Source organism: Echinops telfairi, unplaced genomic scaffold (assembly GCF_000313985.2).
Source record: "Echinops telfairi isolate 266 unplaced genomic scaffold, ASM31398v2 ScPeMD7_7412;HRSCAF=8450, whole genome shotgun sequence".
Classification (NCBI taxonomy): Eukaryota; Metazoa; Chordata; class Mammalia; order Afrosoricida; family Tenrecidae; genus Echinops; species Echinops telfairi.
Window position 1 is genome coordinate 2,607,718 of NW_022111312.1, and position 17,834 is coordinate 2,625,551.

General features: G+C 45.0%; 2 protein-coding genes across 2 annotated transcripts in view; one reads left to right on the forward strand and one right to left on the reverse strand.

The window, feature by feature from the left end:
- The first annotated feature begins 6 nt into the window (after nt 1–6).
- ERP29 (endoplasmic reticulum protein 29) lies at nt 7–7,594 on the forward strand. The gene is made up of 3 exons (XM_004709546.2): nt 7–185; nt 4,983–5,121; nt 6,763–7,594. The coding sequence occupies exons 1-3, from the start codon at nt 39–41 to the stop codon at nt 7,263–7,265; spliced, it is 789 nt and encodes a 262-aa protein (XP_004709603.1). The 5' UTR covers nt 7–38; the 3' UTR covers nt 7,266–7,594.
- Nucleotides 7,595–12,677: 5,083 nt separating this feature from the next.
- NAA25 (N-alpha-acetyltransferase 25, NatB auxiliary subunit) overlaps nt 12,678–17,834 on the reverse strand; it is a 77,971-nt gene continuing 72,814 nt past the window's right edge. Inside the window, exon 23 of the mRNA XM_045296691.1 lies at nt 12,678–14,979. Within this exon, the coding sequence (XP_045152626.1) occupies nt 14,857–14,979 (123 nt within the window). The 3' untranslated portion in view covers nt 12,678–14,856. The remainder of the gene's footprint in view (nt 14,980–17,834) is intronic.

Below are 17,834 nucleotides of genomic sequence, written 5' to 3' on the forward strand. Positions count from 1 at the left end.
AGCTTAGGTCGCAGCTTGAAATCCAGAGATCCGTCGTTATGGCTGCTTCCGGCCCCATGCGCACGGCTTCTCTCCCCTCGCTGCTTCCCCTTCTCCTGGGCCTTCTGCTTCTCTCCGCCCCGCTTGGCAGCAGCGGCCTACACACTAAGGGTGCCCTTCCCCTGGATACTGTCACGTTCTACAAGGTAAGGGGGCGGGGGACCTGGTCCAAGTAACCAAGCGCCTAGGGAAGCTCCCACCTATCGGGGGTGAGGGGAGGCGGGGTGGAGGAGAAGCAGGTGAGCTGAGCGCCCGGCAGTCCGGCGCTGACCATCCTGCGGCTAACCATCTTCTTAGGCTCCCGGTGGACCTCCGGCCCGGGGCGTATTATGGTCATGGGACATGACATGCTACAAGGGGCACCCGCACCCGCTGCAAAGATGTAGCGGTGGGAACAGGGTGCCCCTTCCCTCCAAGTATGGGGGTGTGGATAGGCAGTGCCTGGCCAGATCAAATCTTCAAATCCCAGCTGGAAGCCTCAAGGTAGAAACTCAGGGTATGATTTATGGCCTCTAGCCTTTCGGCGCGTGCCTGCCCCTGGAGTGGACTCAGCCTGCTTTGCAATATGCAAGCCATGTTCAAATATCCCGCGCCCCCTTGAAAAGTGCAGGCATTTAGAACATGCTTCAGTTCAGCCGCCGTTTTGGGGTTTGGGAATGAGAACCTGGCTAGGCACGCCAGGATTTGCCACCACCCTCCCCATCTTTAGGCCTGGCCCGGGTAAATTAAAATATTGGAGCCTAATTGACAACATTGCTTTCACAATCCCAACCCACCCATCTTCCTTGCCATCACCTTATCACAGCTTTAACTTCCCCCATGGGCAAGCTAAGTGTTGAGAGAACCCGTGGTTTTCATTTCTTCTTTTGTATGCCTTATGGGGAAACTGAAACCAAGAAGTCGAACACTTAATTCTCCCCCACGTGTTTAAACTCCACCTCTTTTCAAAGGGAGGCCCTGCCGTGTATTTGGCACCTGTGGCTGATGCAAAATTTCAAGTTTAAAAGTGTAGGGGGATCGGGCGGGCCCCACAGCACCCTATGCTTTGAGGCTTTTATTGGCAAAGTGACACCCCGACACCACTGTTCCTCAATGGGGAAATGTTGCATCATAAGTGAACAGTGTTATGGCCCCCCAGCTCAGCCAGTCACCCTGCTCCCTTGCAACTCCCTGCTACCAGTCTTGAGCTTTCTAGACAATTCTCCATGTACAGTAGCTTAGGTCCTGCATGATCTGGCCCCTTGCTATTATTCCTGGGCACTTCTACTCTAGCCATATAGCCATCTTTCTGCTCTTAATATTTCCAGCTCATTCTGCCTCAGGACCTTTGCACTAGCTGTTGTTCCGTGTGCCCAGAACATTCTTTACCCAACTCTTGGCAAGGCTGGTTACTTCTCATCATTCAGACTTAGATTAAATGTTAACTTCCTAAGAGCCCTTCCTTGCCCTCTCTCTAAAGCAGTGGTTCTCAACCTTCCTAATGCCGAAACCCTTTAATACAGTTCATGTTGTGGCGACACCCCCCCACCCATAAAATTATTTTCGTTGCTACCTCCTCCCTGTCATTTTGCTACTGTTATGAATCAGGTGACCCCTTTCAAAGGGTCGTTCAACTCCCAAGTTGAGAACCGCTGCTTTACAAGGCCAGTAGCTATAGTGGTTAGGAGTTGGTCTGCTAACCTGCAGGGTCAGCAGTTCGAACCCATCAGCTGGAGAGAGAGATGAGGCTTCCTACTCCCATAAAGGATTAGTCTCAGAAATCTACAGGGGCAGTTTTACCCTGTCCTGTAGGGCCACAGCGAGTGGGAATTGGCTCAATGGCAGTGAGTAACGCACTTATTACTGATCCCCCTCCTCATCTGGTTTAGTGTCTGCTCTCCCACACTAGAATCTTACGCCCTTAAAAAGAAGTACGTTGACTGTCTCACTGGTCATCTGTACAACCCGTTTCATTGGAAGTGCTCCATACAGGTGTTGAGTGAACATACAAATGTTTTCTCGAAATCATGTGAACTTCCGCGACCTTTGAACCAAAGAGGAGTTTCTTAGTGTTACCTTGTCCAGAGGCCTTTTCTCTGCCCTTTTTTTCCCAGTGATTTCCAGTATCTTCTTTTGCTTCTTCCCTTCACCGTTACCAGAAGAGCAGCACCCTATGATAGGGGTCCTGCCTGTTTTGTTCACTGCTGTGTTCCTTCATAGCACGTAGGATGATCCCTGGCAAATAACGGGCTCACAGTAACTTTGACTCAAGAGCAGTGGGGTTTGTGGTTTGTTTTTAGGGAGCAAGTTGCAGGTAGTGGTAGTACTAATTCCTGAAAGATGAGAAAAGGAGAGATTTCTAAAGTGAAAAGAGATACAGGCTGTGTCAGGGAACAAACAAAAAATCATTATTCAAATGAGTGGCCATTCACACCATTTGGGCCTTATGTGGATTATCAAGAATGGTGAAAGAGAAACGGTGGCAGTCTCAGTTCCATTTCAGTACTAGGCCACTGTCAGATTATTAAAATTAGCCCCTAATGTGAATCTAGGCTCCCTTGAAGGTAGGGACCCTATGTGGTTCTTTCTTTCCTTTTTGATTCACACCCCCCCCACCTCTCTCCCCCCACCCCACTTTTCAGGATATGTACCCTCTGCCACCAAAACCTTCCACAAGCCAGACATTGTTGTGCAGTAAAGTCACAGCAGCAAACGGGTCTCCTAAATGGACATCCCAGTGGAGGGGAGGGGACAGGCAACAGATAGGCACCTAAGAATTTCAGCAATGGACTAAAACCATGACGGAAAGACAGCAGGCCATGTGAGAAAAGCATGATGGGAATGAAGCCATATTAGATGATGTGGTTGGAGGGCTGTCTGTGCAGAGTGGCTATTTGAGCTGAGACGTGATTAATATAAAGCAGCAGCTGTGGAAGGACCCAGGAAAAGTGCATTCTCCCCTGCAGGGACATCCAGTGAGAAGGCCCCGAGTTAGGAACAGGTGTGGTGTGTTGAACTAAAATCAGGCCAACTGGGCCTCAGGGATGTGAACTGATTTATATTTTTGTTCCTGCCATGAGGCCCCCAGAGCTCCGACTTTATGGGGTCAGTGACCACGTAAGATGATCTAGTCCGATGGCTCCTTTTGGCTCTGCTGGGGTCCTTAGACAGTGTTGATATTTCTACAAACCTAGAATTTAAGTGCAGGTCAACAAACAAGGACTAATGAAAAGGATGCTGCTTTGCTTCCTGCAGATCCCTGGTGGCATAATGGTTATGATGCCTTAAGCTCTGCTAACTGCAAGGTCAGCAGTTCAAAACCACCAGCTGTGCCTCTGGAGAAAAGTGAGGCATTTCATCCAAGGGAACAGTTTTATCCTGTCCTCTAGGGTCGCCACGGAGTCAGAATTGACCCAAGGGCCACGAGTTTGCTTCCTGCTGGAATTATGCAGGCTTGATTACCTGTAACCAAAAATCAACAGGGATCACAGTAAAATAAAGTACTGATTACAACAGAGTTGTGGAAGAGGGGGAGGTAATACTATCGACAAAAGGTAGATTTTAAAATAAAAGGTAGGCATTGGGTAGACTCTGTCAAACCAAGAGGAAGTCCCTGGGGTTCTCATGCCACAGCAATTCCACTCATAGGTATCAACCCCCTAAAATTGAAAACCTGTATCTTCAAACATATATTTTTACCAGAATACTTGCACCTCCCCATTCACTATCATCTAAAGGTAGAAGTAACCCAGACGTCCATCAGCTGACACGTGGATAAACAAAATGTGGTATATCCCTACACCACTACCAGTTGCCGTCAGGTTGATGCTGACGAAGCCTGGTGTGTCAGAATGGCACTGTGTGCCATAGGGTTCGCAGAGGCTGGGTTTTCAGAAGTTGATGGTGAGGCCTTCTGTTCAAAGTATCTTCAGGTGGATTTGAGTCAACAACCTTTTGGGTGGTTAACACATGCATTAAGCATTTGCACAACACAGGGACTCTTACCCAGCCATAAAAAGGAATTGTGTACGAATACATGCTACAACATGGGTGCAGCTTGAAAACATATTAAGAGAAGCCACCGGTCATAGCAGCTTGAAAACATATTAAGAGAAGCCACACATGCTGTATGACTCCATTTATGTGAAATTCCAGAGTAAGTAGATCCATGGAGACACAAAGTAGATGTCCAGGGGCTGGGCAGGGCAGAAAGTGGCAGCTTATCGGGTATGGGACTGCCTTGATAGGGGCCAGGGGCAGAATGCAAATGTTCCAGGACTAAATAGTGACAGTGGTTTCACAACATTGTGAGTGCACTAAATGCTGCCACACTTGTGCCCTTCAAAGTGCTTTGTGAATTTTACAATTAGGGAAGAAAAAATAGTAAATCCTTGCCTTTAATCTAACCGTTTAGGGCTCAAATCAAAGATCTAGCCACAGGGAACCGTAGTCTAGGGAGAGGAGACTATGTCCCAAGGCTGGTATCTTAGCAACTTCCTGTCAGCTCTGTGGAATTTGCTGAGTTCATGCTCCTAGCATTCTCCATGGTGCCAACTCCTTTGTAGGCTTCCCCCTACCCCACCCACATCCCCTTGTCAGCTTTCTGGGTTAATGTTTACTAAGTTAGGTCTCTTGGTATGGTGGGCATGACAGGGACCAACGCAGGGTGTACTGAGGGTCTGCCCTGTCTTACTGCATAGGTGGCTGCAGGAGGCATCCTAGGTACCATTACAGCCTCTAGTCTAGGCACAGTTTTGTCTCTGATTAGTGTGGAGTCCCCAGCACACAGCATGCACTTACAAAATTTTTCAGTCAGTCAGATGAGTACATGAATATTCATCTGTGAGCTGCTCCCCCTCATGAGCGTGGTTCCTATTGTTTCTTAAACAGGGGTCCCTTGGGAAGGGGAATGAGCCCCAAAGGTCCCTGAAACCCCCCACTTGCTCAGCTCTATGCGCCCTCAGGTCATTCCCAAAAGCAAGTTCGTCTTGGTGAAGTTCGACACCCAGTATCCCTACGGTGAGAAGCAGGATGAGTTCAAGCGTCTGGCTGAAAACTCGGCCTCCAACGATGACCTCTTGGTGGCAGAGGTGGGGATCTCAGGTATGGACAAGGCCAAGATGACTGCGGCGGGCGCAGTGGGAGGGCACTAGGAATGAGTTCCCCAACTGGCTCGATGCAGGAGGACTCCCCAGCGGCATTCCATCAGCCACCCATGAGGAATGTTCATTTCCCTGTCTCAAGGAGTTCAGTGCCCAGGGCCAGCAAAGCCTGTGCTGCTCCTGGCATCGCAGAACCATAGCTCATCCCTCCCCTCCAACCTCAGCTGAAATTCTGAGCTCTCCTCGGAGGGGACACTATGGTCAGAGCACTGAGGTGCTCTCAGAGGACCTCACAGTGAGTGCTTCCTTCTGTTTCTTCATTATTGGGGCTTTGGCTGTAGTTCAAATCCACTGACCCCAGAGCAACTCTCAATTCACTTTGCTACTCAGTTGCCAGCCTTTATGTCGTCCTTAAGGATTTTCAGGCATTCTTAATCTTCCCGTGGGCCCCACCAGAGATGTCACAGCTTTGGTGCCTTGTCAGGCACCATGAGGTAGAAGCAGCTCAACCGGAATACCACTTCAGTGGCGGGTGGTGGGTGCTCACCCAGATTAGTTTCCCCCATATGAGGGGCTTCAGGTCCCAGGGCAGAGTAGGACAGAGCAGTCAGGCCATTTTGACCAAAAATTGAGTCAATGCCCTTGGGGGGTTTTAGTCTAATAATAGTAATTTGTAACATTTATCAAATGCTTGCTGTGTGCCAGGCCACTACTAGGTGTTTGTTGTTTGTATTATGTTTTATCCTGTGAGGGAAGTAACCATGGTACTATTACCCACATTTTTTTTAACTAATGAAGAAACTGATACTTAGGAGTAACTTGCTCAGGATGGCCGAGCTGCTAAACTGCAGAATAAGATTACTGACCTGTAATTAATAATTTTGGACATTTCTCTCTGACAAAGTGTAAGAAACCAGTCTTCACAGCTTTAGTTTTTGGGATTGCTCCTGCCAATATCAACAGCTACCATGGCAGAAGCGCTGAGCCTTGCCAGGCCTCATGAGGCCTGTGCTCCCTCACTGAGCCCTCCCAGGCAGAGACCCTGTTCATGGCTCCCCCATGATCCCCTCGGTCATCTCTAGCCAAACGGGCCATTCCAAGCCTGCAGTAAACCAAGCTGGCTCCTGCACTTGCAAGTCCTTCCTGCCCAAGACTTTCCTGGTCATCGTGTGGCTGGTCCCTCAGCTCACAAGGATGCCCATGCCAACCAAGTGGCCTCCTTAACCCTATCACTGCTTACACAGCCTGTTCGATTTTCATCAGGGCACGAAGCCTTTAGGTTCAGTTGATTGGTTCGTTGGTTTATCATGATCTTGTCTCACCATTAGACCACAAGCTCTTTGAGAGCCGGGAGCTTGGTACTTATTCTTTAGTACAACTGTAGATCTGCAGCACCTAGAACAGTATCTGCCACATAAGTATTCAGAAGAATCCCAGTTTGTCATGGGACAGTGAAGCTCTGCGAGGTAAACTGATGTCGCAGGGGAAGTGGTGGCAGCAGCAGGGCAGTCCTCACTTTGAAAGTTACACTGCCGAGCTGATTTGCTTCTTCCCCTCAGCTCAGACCCCATAGGAATTTCCTGCCCCAGGTCCCCCGGCCCCCATGCCCAGCTCCTTCCTCATCTCTGCTTTCTGTCCACAGACTACGGTGACAAGCTGAACATGGAGCTAAGTGAGAAATACAAGCTGGACAAAGAGAACTATCCATTCTTCTACCTCTTCCGTGATGGGGACTTTGAAAACCCGGTGGTGTACAGTGGGTCGGTGAAGGTTGGAGCCATCCAGCGCTGGCTCAAGGGGCAGGGGGTCTACCTGGGTATGCCTGGTTGCCTGCCTGCCTATGATACCCTGGCCGGGGAGTTCATCAGGGCCTCTAGCACAGAGGCCCGCAAGGCCTTACTGAAGCGGGGGCAGGAGACCCTGGAGAATGTGGAGGAGCCCAAAAAGAAGTGGGCGGAGCAATACCTGAAGATCATGGGCAAGGTCTTAGACCAAGGGGACAACTTCCCCACGACGGAGCTAACCCGCATCACCAAGCTGATCGAGAAGAACAAGATGAGCGAGGGGAAGAAAGAAGAACTGCAGAAGAGCTTAAACATCCTGGCTGCCTTCCAGAGGAAGGGGGCCGAGAAGGAGGAGCTGTGAAAAGACACGCGTGGTGGTTTGGTGGGCCGGAGGGCAGAATTCCTTGCTTGGCTGGAGGACCCTGGAGGGGGACACAAGGAGCCCATGGGAGAAGTGCTCACCTGCTGGGTGAGCCCTGGGTGTCCCTGGACATGGATATACCACACATGGGCATCTCTGTAGCTGACCTAGGGGGTAACTGGAGCACTACCACCTCAGCTGACTTGTGAATTCCCCCCCTCTCCCCCCAGAAGGGATTGGTGCTATAAAGTGTACCCCCACCCCACCCCCAGGTCTCCAATCGGTGTAATTTTCATCCAATTAAAGCTCCAGACTTTTGGTTAAATGGACCAGAAGCCACTGTTTTCTTTTCTCAAATAATACCTTAAATTGTGACCTGCGTTTCCCTTTGAATGTACGTCAATCTAAACGTAAGCGGACGCCGCTCTAGCAGGCTAAACGCTATGGGGCAGTTCTGCTGCCCAGCAGGTTGGTGAATTGGAATTGACTTGACAGCAGCAGCCTTGGTTGGCTGGTTCGCTATCAGGGTGGAACCTGCTGTGGTCACACGCCGTCCCCGTTTAGGACTTGGCTTTAGTATTTTCCACTGGAGGTCCAACTCAGTAGATAGATTGTGGGTACTTTTTTTGGCCCTTAAAATCGAAAAGCAACATGGATGAACCATGTGTCACTTTTCCATATTCCCTGAGGGCCATCATCTGGTAAGGTCATTTTTTAAAGCTGGATTTCAACAGCCAAATGATGTCAGTTTGACAGTTAGAAATAGGGCTGTTTCTCATATGTGTCTCTGTCACCATTAGTTACTCTCAGTTACCATCAGTCCCAGCTTTGCACAGTACTTGGTTTTCCTGTGAAAGGTCACAATAACATTACCCCCCTTTCATGTTTCTTTGGAAACGTCATCAAATTTCAGCTCTTAAAAAGCCCATCTGTAGACAATTGGACATTCCCTCACGGAAGGGTCACAAAGAAAGAATGAGACAGCCAGGGTGCAGCACAGCACCGACAGAACACACATTCCTACAGTTATTTAATGCCCCCCTGCCCCCACTATCATGACCCAAGTTCTACCTTATAAATCCAGCTAGACCAGAGCATGTACAGACAAGAGCTCTCAACACACGGAATCCAGGACAGATAAGCCCCTCAGGAGCAGGCATGGGAGTTGTGAAACCATGAGGGCAGGGGAAGACGGGAGAAAGGGGAAAATGACTACAGTGATTGACAATCCCACCACCCACCCTAGGGGGATGAACAACAGAAGCGTGGGCAAACGGAAATAGTGGGCGGTGTAAGATTTGAAAATACAATTTATCATGGGTTCCACGAGGGTGGTAGGATAAGGGAGGGAAGGAAAAACAGCTGATACCAAGGGCTCAAGCAGAAAGAAAATGCTTTGAAAATGATGGTAACATGTACAAATGTGTTTGATAAAATTGATATATGGACTGTAATACCTGTAAGAGCCCCTAATTAGATGATTTATTAATATATAAAAAAAGGTCTACATATACCCACACAAAGAAATTTTAAACTTTAGAGAGTAAATAAACCTCTATTTGATTTTCTCAATTTCAGCCAGATTGACATTTAGAGTCACTGGGAGCAAAAAGGCAGGAGCATCTGTCGAGTTAGGTGGAGGATAATTGCGATCTCCAGGCTGGCTGTTCAGGCTACCTAGGCGATCTCTAGGCTGGCTGTTCAGGCTAGCTAGGCGGGAGATAAACACGCTCCCTGGAAACATCCACCTTCTCAGAACCAGTATTTACCCTCTATAAATGAAGCAATCAGTGATGATACTTGTGCAACAATTTCAGTATTTCCCTTTTCAACGCTGAGTGGAGCTTTTGGAAGATCGTTTTAGATGCTTCTCTCTGGTAAACTCGCTTGAGTTCTGTTTTTTTCTTATTTCATATTTAAAGACAGGGTTGGAAGGCTCAAAGAGGAATTTTCGGAACAAAATCATATCCATGTGAATGACAGGGAGGGCAGAGTGGAGACCCAAAGCCTATCAGTCAACTGGACATCCCCTGTCAGGAGGGCTATAGACCAGCCGGTCAGGGTGCATGCAGTATAGCACCGACAAAAGCACACAACTTTCCTCTAGTTCTTTAATGCTTCCCCCCTGCCCCCCACTATCATGATCCCAATTCTACCTTACAAATCTCACCAGACCAGAACATGTACAACTGGTACAGATAAGAGCTTGCAACACGGAATCCAGGACAGATAAACACCTCAGGACCAATATGGGAGGTGGCAAAACTAGGAGGGGAAGAGAATGGGGGAGGGAGTGGGGGGGGGTAAGGGGGAACCGATCACAATGATCAACATATGGCCCCCTCCCAGGGAGACAGAAAACAGAAAAGTGGGTGAAGGGAGACTGGTCGGTGTAAGACATGAAAAATATTATAAATTAAGGGTCCATGGGGGAGGGAAGGAAAAACATGAGGAACTGATACCAAGGGCTCAAGAAGAAAATGTTTTGAAAAGGATGATGGCCACATATGTACAGATGTGCTTGACACAATGGATGTATGTATGGATTGTGTTAAGAGCTGTAAGAGCTCCCAATAAATTTTTTTAATGTTTTGAAAATAATGATGGCAACATATATACAAATATGTTTGATAAATTGATGTATGGAATGTGAGAGACCCCAATAAAATGATTTTTTAAAAAGGCAGTGTTGGCTTTCCAAGCGGTCCCTGTTCTATAGAAATCAGATTAAGAAAGATGAGTGGTGGTCCAGGAGCAGGTTCTAAAACTGAACGCATCCAGTCTCTGAATATGGTCTAATCTTGACTCTCCATCAAGAGAGAAACCATAGAAAGTGGCAGTACAGCCATAATTCTAGGTTACTGAATGGACCCAGGCGGGTATCGTTATATAATAGGGTCCTTCAGCTGAAGAAACAGGGCTAACTCATCATTTGCCAGAGGCTCTTTGTATCTATTATTTCCCATTAAAGATGGGTCGTCTGCATACGCCACATACAACTCAGTCCCTGCCACTTACTGTCAGATCCCTTTTCCTTCTGCTTCTAAAGCCAGCACCATAGCTCATGTGCTATGAAAACTGTCATGAAGACTACAGGCTGGCTTTCCAGAACTGAACATATCATTTAAAGGAACTTCTGAATCCGAAATGATCCAAGAACTTGCGAGTTTTCTAAAATGATGCCAAGAAAAATTTCAATGTACAAATGTTAGTTGTCATCCAGTGGTGGCTCCTTGTCTAATGAAGTGTTGCCTGGCTCTGTGTCATCTTCATGATCACTGCCATGTTTTGAATCGTGTTACAGCTGTTGTGCAGTATTATCCAATCTAGGGGCCTGGTCCACCACCATACTGGACACTAATTTGTTGTGCTCCACTGGCTAATTCTCAGAAACATAGGGACCTTACTGCTAGCCAGCAGTCTGGGAGCTCTGCTGTATCCTGTCCACCATGGGCGAGTCTGCTGGCACAGCTCTAGCACCACAGCACAACACGAGCCAACATAATACCACAACTATGGTGAAACTGACAAATCGTACGTGGTCATCGGTCCCACAAAAAAGAATGCTGGCACTGGAACAGTAACAGGAAGATTGACTTATACGATAGAGAATCACGATAGAATCTAGGAATCTGAACATGGCCACCAAGCCTTCATGGGTTGACATGAGAAGGACCTGGGTTTTTGTTTGGTCCAGGAATGCTTCACGAGCTTAGACTGTAGGCAAGGGACTTGGATCCCAATTCTTACCCAACTGGGCTGACACTTAGGTAATCCTATGGGCAAGAACTACTGTCCTATCCAAGGTAAGACAGCACATGATCTGGGTCCTAACACACAGCTGGCCTAAGTGGAAGCTGGAGCTTACAAAAAAGCTGCATGCTCTTTGAGCACACGTCCACCACTCATCACTCCAGAGTACACAGCTGCATCAAGGCAGTGGCAGCACCTGACAACAGGCAAATGAAAATGTTGCAACCACCTAATTAATAGGACAGGAGAAAAGCAACTAGGAGAAGACAAGACCAACAGCTATTCTTTTCACTGTATTGCCAATGAGTCTAAGTTTGGAATCTCAGCCTGTGGGTTTAACCACCCTTAGATGATCTATGCTTCATCAGCTTGCCTGAAATCCTCCATTAAAGTCTCATGAAATTTGGAGTACAATCCTATTCCTTCCCCTTCGCTACTGGTCCCATTCTCACTAGACCTCCTATCTCAACCCCTAGTCTTCTGTTGGGGCCTTTGTACTTGCTTGCTTTTGTCCACAGCTAACTTCACATCCTGCAGGTCAAATCTCAACACTGAGTGATCCTATTACCTAGCTTAAAGTGACCTTCTAGGATACTCTTAAGGAGCTCAGATGGCACAATGGTTAAGTGCTCAACTAACAAGGTATAGTTCAAACCCACCCAGGAATTCTAAGCCCCCCCAGTGGCCCTAGTACAGAAAGGCCTGACAATCTGTCCCCATAGACCACACACAGCTTAGGTTCATTCACCGGTGTATCAGCAGAGATCTGCAAGGAGATGCTCAATGCACATCTGATGAATAAATGAATGCTGTCTGCAAGGGGCAACTTTGAAACGAAAACCAACTAGTACCCTTGGGATAAATGTAAATTCACAAATACTAAAGAGTTGCTGGGGATATTACGGTCATTACAAAATAGGGGGAAACTGCCATAAGTAGCTTTAAAAAATTTGTGGGGAAATTCCATTATTTTTTCCCCATTTTCCATGAATTTTTGAAACCCCCTTGGAGACTAGAAATTTGTAGCTTCTAAAAATCTAAATAAAAATGAACCAGGCAGAAATGCCAACCTCAGCGAAAGCTGTTTATATAAATTAACCCATCCAGTTCATACTTAGTTTTGAAAAAGGAAGACTCGACTTTCCATGTTAATAAGTCACGCCAAATACTCAGAGTTTCAATAATAGGTCATGGAAACACTGAAATCCCCCTTTTACAGTAAAAGTTAAAATGAAAGACAAATCCGACTGAACACAGTGATTGCAAAATATAATGCAATTTTGAAGACTTAAAATTATGAAAATATACAAAATTGATGGGCAACATAGCTAGGCATTTACACATTTTCTGTTACGTGGAGAACACTGAAAACTTCTCTGCCTTTTATCTACATCAGTTAGATGGTCTACACCAAATATATGCTTTGGAGACTTTAACTTTAGGATCTCAGTAGTATAAAAAGCAGTAATGTTTCAATCTGTAAACAGTAGTTGTGTTTTTTCTTGTTGCTATTTTTTTAAATATCAATTTATCATACAAAAACAAAAGAACTCACCCACACATAAACACCCCCCAGCGCCCCCCAAAAAAACCCAAACCAAACCAGCAGCAGCAAATAGCAATGGGTTATTTTGAAATTATCTTCAAATACCAATGACATACAATGGCTAAGAGTGGGTGATTTTTACTCAAGTAAGAATATATATATATATATACTTTTTTTTTAAACTGTACACAATTTATAGTGCTTGACAGTTTCCAAAAGAACAGATCAATAAAAGATATTGGCCATTTCTGCATAATTTCATTCTTTTTACAATCATCTCAAAATGTAAGAAGTTGGATCTAACTGAAATGCTACATTGAGTGGGAAATCGTCAAGTAACCAAAGAAGCATACCTGGACGTAGCATCATGTGTCGGTCTCGGATGCCACAAGGCCGGAGATTGGATAGGTAGACCACTGGAGTCACGCACACACTGTCCCTGGGGACCAAAGCCAGCGAGGCACACACATGCTCGGTTGATCATGGTCAACTGATAGACTTGTCTCAGAGAAGACTTGTATGTACAGTACTTTTTTTTGAGTATTCTAAGAAACATATCAAGAACACATCACACACACGTTCCACCTAAACAGACCACCGTTGTATAATAGAATGATATGTTGCCATTGAATTCTATTCAAAGTCCGTTTGAATTTTCAATTCATCTTGTTGCAGACAGTTTGTCTCTTTGGAATGAGGAATGTGACAGCTGTGGCTACCAGTTAACAACAAAACTTTTAAAATAATTTGATGAACTAGGCTGTCCAACAAGTCTTATTTTGAACATTGAAAAAAATTTCCTTAGAAGTTTAAACAATTATGAATCACCATATCCAATTGTTACTCTAGTATGGACAAGATGAGGACACAAAACGCAATGGCTCTACGTAGAGATTTCCAAGCACTCTTAAGCTGATGTGCAAAGGAAAACAGCATTTCACTGGACCACGGAGAAGACTCCTAAGTCTTCAAGATCAGCCCTTCCTCCCTCAGGTGTTTGGGTTTCCTCACCAAATTCATTTCCTTGTTCTTACACAATCACTCTAACTAAAATTGGGGTAAGGGAATAAAAAAAAACCAGAAGGATTCAAACATAAAAGTCATGAAAACATTTGCATAAACTGTGTAACATTTTCTAGCGTAATTTGTATCTGCTCAGACAACCTCTGATACAAGTCTTGGCGACCTCTAAGTGAATGAAGTAAATGCCATCCTGGTATTCTTCTCAAGTTTAAAGAAAGTAGACTGAACCTCAAACCCATAGGTTGATATTTCTTTTACCAACGGGAAGGTCCTTCCTTCCCAGACCCCTTACTTAAGAACACTAAAGTACTAGGTCTTCATTTTCAAGTATATATACATACATAGATGTATGAATATACCTACATGAGGGGGCTTCAGAAAGTTCGTGGAAAAATGGAAATGGAAGGTCACAGAACTTCCCCACACTTCTTGAAGCCTCCTTGTATAACTCATGAATCAGTTGCAGAAATCAAGAAACCAAATGCCTGCCTGCATAAATTATGTACACCTCATTTATAAAAGCGACTTCCCATCTTTCACAAGGAGATGAAAGACAGCAAGCTAGTCCTCAGAAGCTCAGACTGCACTGATTTCTCTTCAGACAGCCCGTCTTAGCGCCCTATCCCTGATGTAACCCACACAAGAGCTCAGATGGGGACAACTTTGCTACAGGACTCTCAAAGCCACAAAATGAGCACCTGTGGTCATCTGGGTGGCACTCTTCAGTGGCTTATGACAAAGTCTCACCTGCCTTGGGCTCAGGGGTGCCAGTCGGTGAGGGAAGCTATTGCGGTGAAAGAGGGCCTGCTCCCAGGCATGGTCCCCATTCTACATCCTACTAGGGTTCCTCAGGCTCGAGGGCCAGACCAAAACTCCCACTGCTGGACTGGAAAGGCCATTTGGCAGCTCTGAGGCTGATGCTTTAGGCTTAGTTTCTATTGCTGCGTTTATAGGGCCACCTGCCCCAGATGTTTCTGGTGATGGGGGAGTAGAAGAAAAGTGGGGTTCTCTTGTGGCTGCCATATGCACATGAACATTTATAAACAGTGGTCAAACCCCCACGAGGGCCGTGTTTTCTGGTTTATATACAATAATTCAATCAGTTGTATGTATTTAACACATAAAAAAAATAATTCACGATCAAGGTCCTTCATGCATGTTTTGTGGAAGTTCTGGATTAAAATAACGGTCAACCACACGTAGCTTCTGCCTGGAAATAGGGTGTCATTCTCTGTCGTGACGTCATCAGCGTTCAGGGTTCACACTTTCTTAAATTTTAATTTTCTTTGTAGTCTCAAGTCTTTTTTTCAGCAGCTCCCCAATTTCCAGAAGTGAGTGTAGGTAACTGTTCTGCACCTTCTCTTGCACAGTCTTTGAAAATTTTCTTTCTTCCTATAACGGAGGTAGAAAAATAAGTGCTCAAAAAGCATCCCCATTTATTGCAGTTCCTGGACTAAAAGTTAACATTATCCATCTTTGCTTTCACTGCAAACTCATTCAGAGTAGTCATCTTCAATGTCATGAAATGCAAAGAAGGCTTAATCTCATCACAGATGTATGTTTTTTCGTGGGATATTTCAACAAGACTGTCACTTTAATATCATTATTCTTCCAAGTAACCTTTATTGAGAGTTTGATAAAACCAAAAAAACTGAGAGTTCTGATCGCTAGTTTTTATCAAGACAAAAGTTTCTTATTTGGGGTTATTATCAGAAAAGAAAGTAGAAATTTACTACTTATTTGGACATTAGTCACAGCCATTCATGAAAGTAATCAAACTGACCAGCTTCTTCTTTTGCAAATACAGTTTTGCAAGTTTCCCTTCCTATTAACAAAGTCCATGATTCAAGACCAAAGCTTTTTTATAATGTTGGTGCACAACTCTCTTTAATATATTTAAACCATTGAACTATATGGTTCATGAATTATATGTCAATAAGATGGTTTTAAATAAACGCTGAAACCATGACGCACTGAATGCCATGGATCAACCAGGAGAACATTATGCGGAGTGAAATGAAATCAACCATCAATCAATCACAAAAGGACAAATATTGTACATGACCACTGTTGTACAGAAAAATAACCAGGACAAAGACTTTCATACCAAAAGGATCAGACTTTGGAGGTTACCAAGGAGGGGAGGGCAAAGGAGGGAGGATGAAGCAACAGGTTAAAAGATTGACATATCTTCACCTGGGTGAAGGGGAAGACAGTAATGTACAAAAGGAAAAGAGAAATTTGGAATGTGGAATAGAGTAAGCTATTGGTGGAGGGGTGGGGTGGGTAAACAGTTTAAACTATTGAATACAAACTTGAACACCTGAAATATAAACTGCCACTTAACAAACTAATTTTTTTTAAGAGCAAAGCTTTGCTACCTACTCAAATATATGAGATAACGATTTACTGCCACATTTAACCTGTGGTAGAAACCACAAAAAAATAGGGGAGAAAGGAGGGTGGCAATATTGCAAAACCCAAGACTGCAATAAGAAACCCAGTGAGCACTTTCGATGAGCCAACACTACCACTGCTTGAACGCTAATCATTCTGAGAAATTCGTCTGTACATTAGAAGGTATGTGCATTACTGTTAGTTCAAAAACTACATGGCTGCAAAAAATGGTATATCCAAATACATTCCGGGCAGTAGTTGTGTGTAAAAGCAAATACATAGCAGACATGAAGATCACGAGGCAGAAACACACCAAGAAGCATCTCGGCTTCTTCGGCAACAATTTCGGAGTTTGCGAGCCCCACCAGCTGTTGCTGTCGGCACCTTCTGTCAGGCGGTGCTGCGGGGCCGCATCCAGCTGCCCCGCTACCTCATGGCTGAGACGCAGTGTGTACCACCAGAATTACAGAATAAGAGAGAAAATGGCTCATAATACCATTACCCATGAGTAAAGGAGACCTATTGGTGCAATGATTACACACAGGGCTGTTCATTGAAAGGTTGTCGGTTCAAATCTACCCAGAGTCACCACAGACAGATGTAGCCTGGGAAAACGTAGGGGCAAGTCGAACCTGTGATGTGTGTGCTAAAAGAGTTAGAAACTTATATGGGGCTAAATTGATTGCACAGAAATGCCAAGTTCAACATTGTCCCCATTTCAGTGAGTGGATCCGAATGCCTGCTTTTTCCATGGTCGGTGAGGGAAACCCTCATCATTACTTTGTGGCAACACAGGATCAGAATTTGTCAGTGAAAATCAAGAAAAGGCCTGGAATTCCTCTCCTGTTTATTATACAGAACACAACAGTCCTGGACAAACCTTCTCCCAAAATCATTGCCGTTGTTAAAGCGGTTGAGGCAGGTCAGCTTGTCTCCGGGCATGAGAAACAAAGCATCCAGCAACTCAAAGAAGAACAGGGGCTAGCAAAGAAGCTGAGCAGAGGAGGAGAAAACACAAAAAGTCAGCGGCCCCAATCCTCTTAGTTGTCTGAAGAAAAAGAAAAAAACACAAGATACGAAACCATCTTGTGGTTCCAAAAAGAAAAGAAGAAGAATCCGGAATAGAAACACCTCCAAAAAAGTGCTTTCGGAAAAACAGGATGCAGATGGTTAATAACTCCTGTGGATTCTTCAAAAGACTTTCAAATGTAAAAAAATAATAATTTAAAGTTGTGGAAGTGTACTTGTCATAAAAGACGAACCTTATTTTTATACATGAGCATGGGCCCATAAGCCTTTGCCTAAATTATTTGTAAAATAGTGAACGGCTTCAGGTGGGACATTATTCACTTTTCTTACGCAGTGATTCTGGGCGTTGGTTTTGAAGCCAAAACTATTATCTGTACCTCCCCACTCCCATTATTCTACAAAGAAAATCATATTAAGAGCTTGTGATGGGGGGGAGGGGGGGGGAGGAAATGAATAGACAACCTAATATTGAATATAGCTGCTGAAAAGAACAAGTATGATCTACACACATCAATCTAAACAGATTTTGAATATGTAAGATTGAGAGAGAAAAGGGGCAAGGAGCCAAGCTACAGGATAAGAAGGCATCATTTGTTTGTTTCTGCTAAGTACAAAATAATTAATCATTTTATTGGGGGCTCGTACAACTCCTATCACAATCCATACATACATCAACTGTGTAAAGCAGACTTGTACATTTGTTACCCTCATCATTCTCAAAACATTTGCTCTCCATTTAAGCCCCTGGCATCAGCTCATTTTTTCTCCCTCCCTCCCCCCTCCCTCACGAACCCTTGATAATTTATAAATTATTGTTTTGT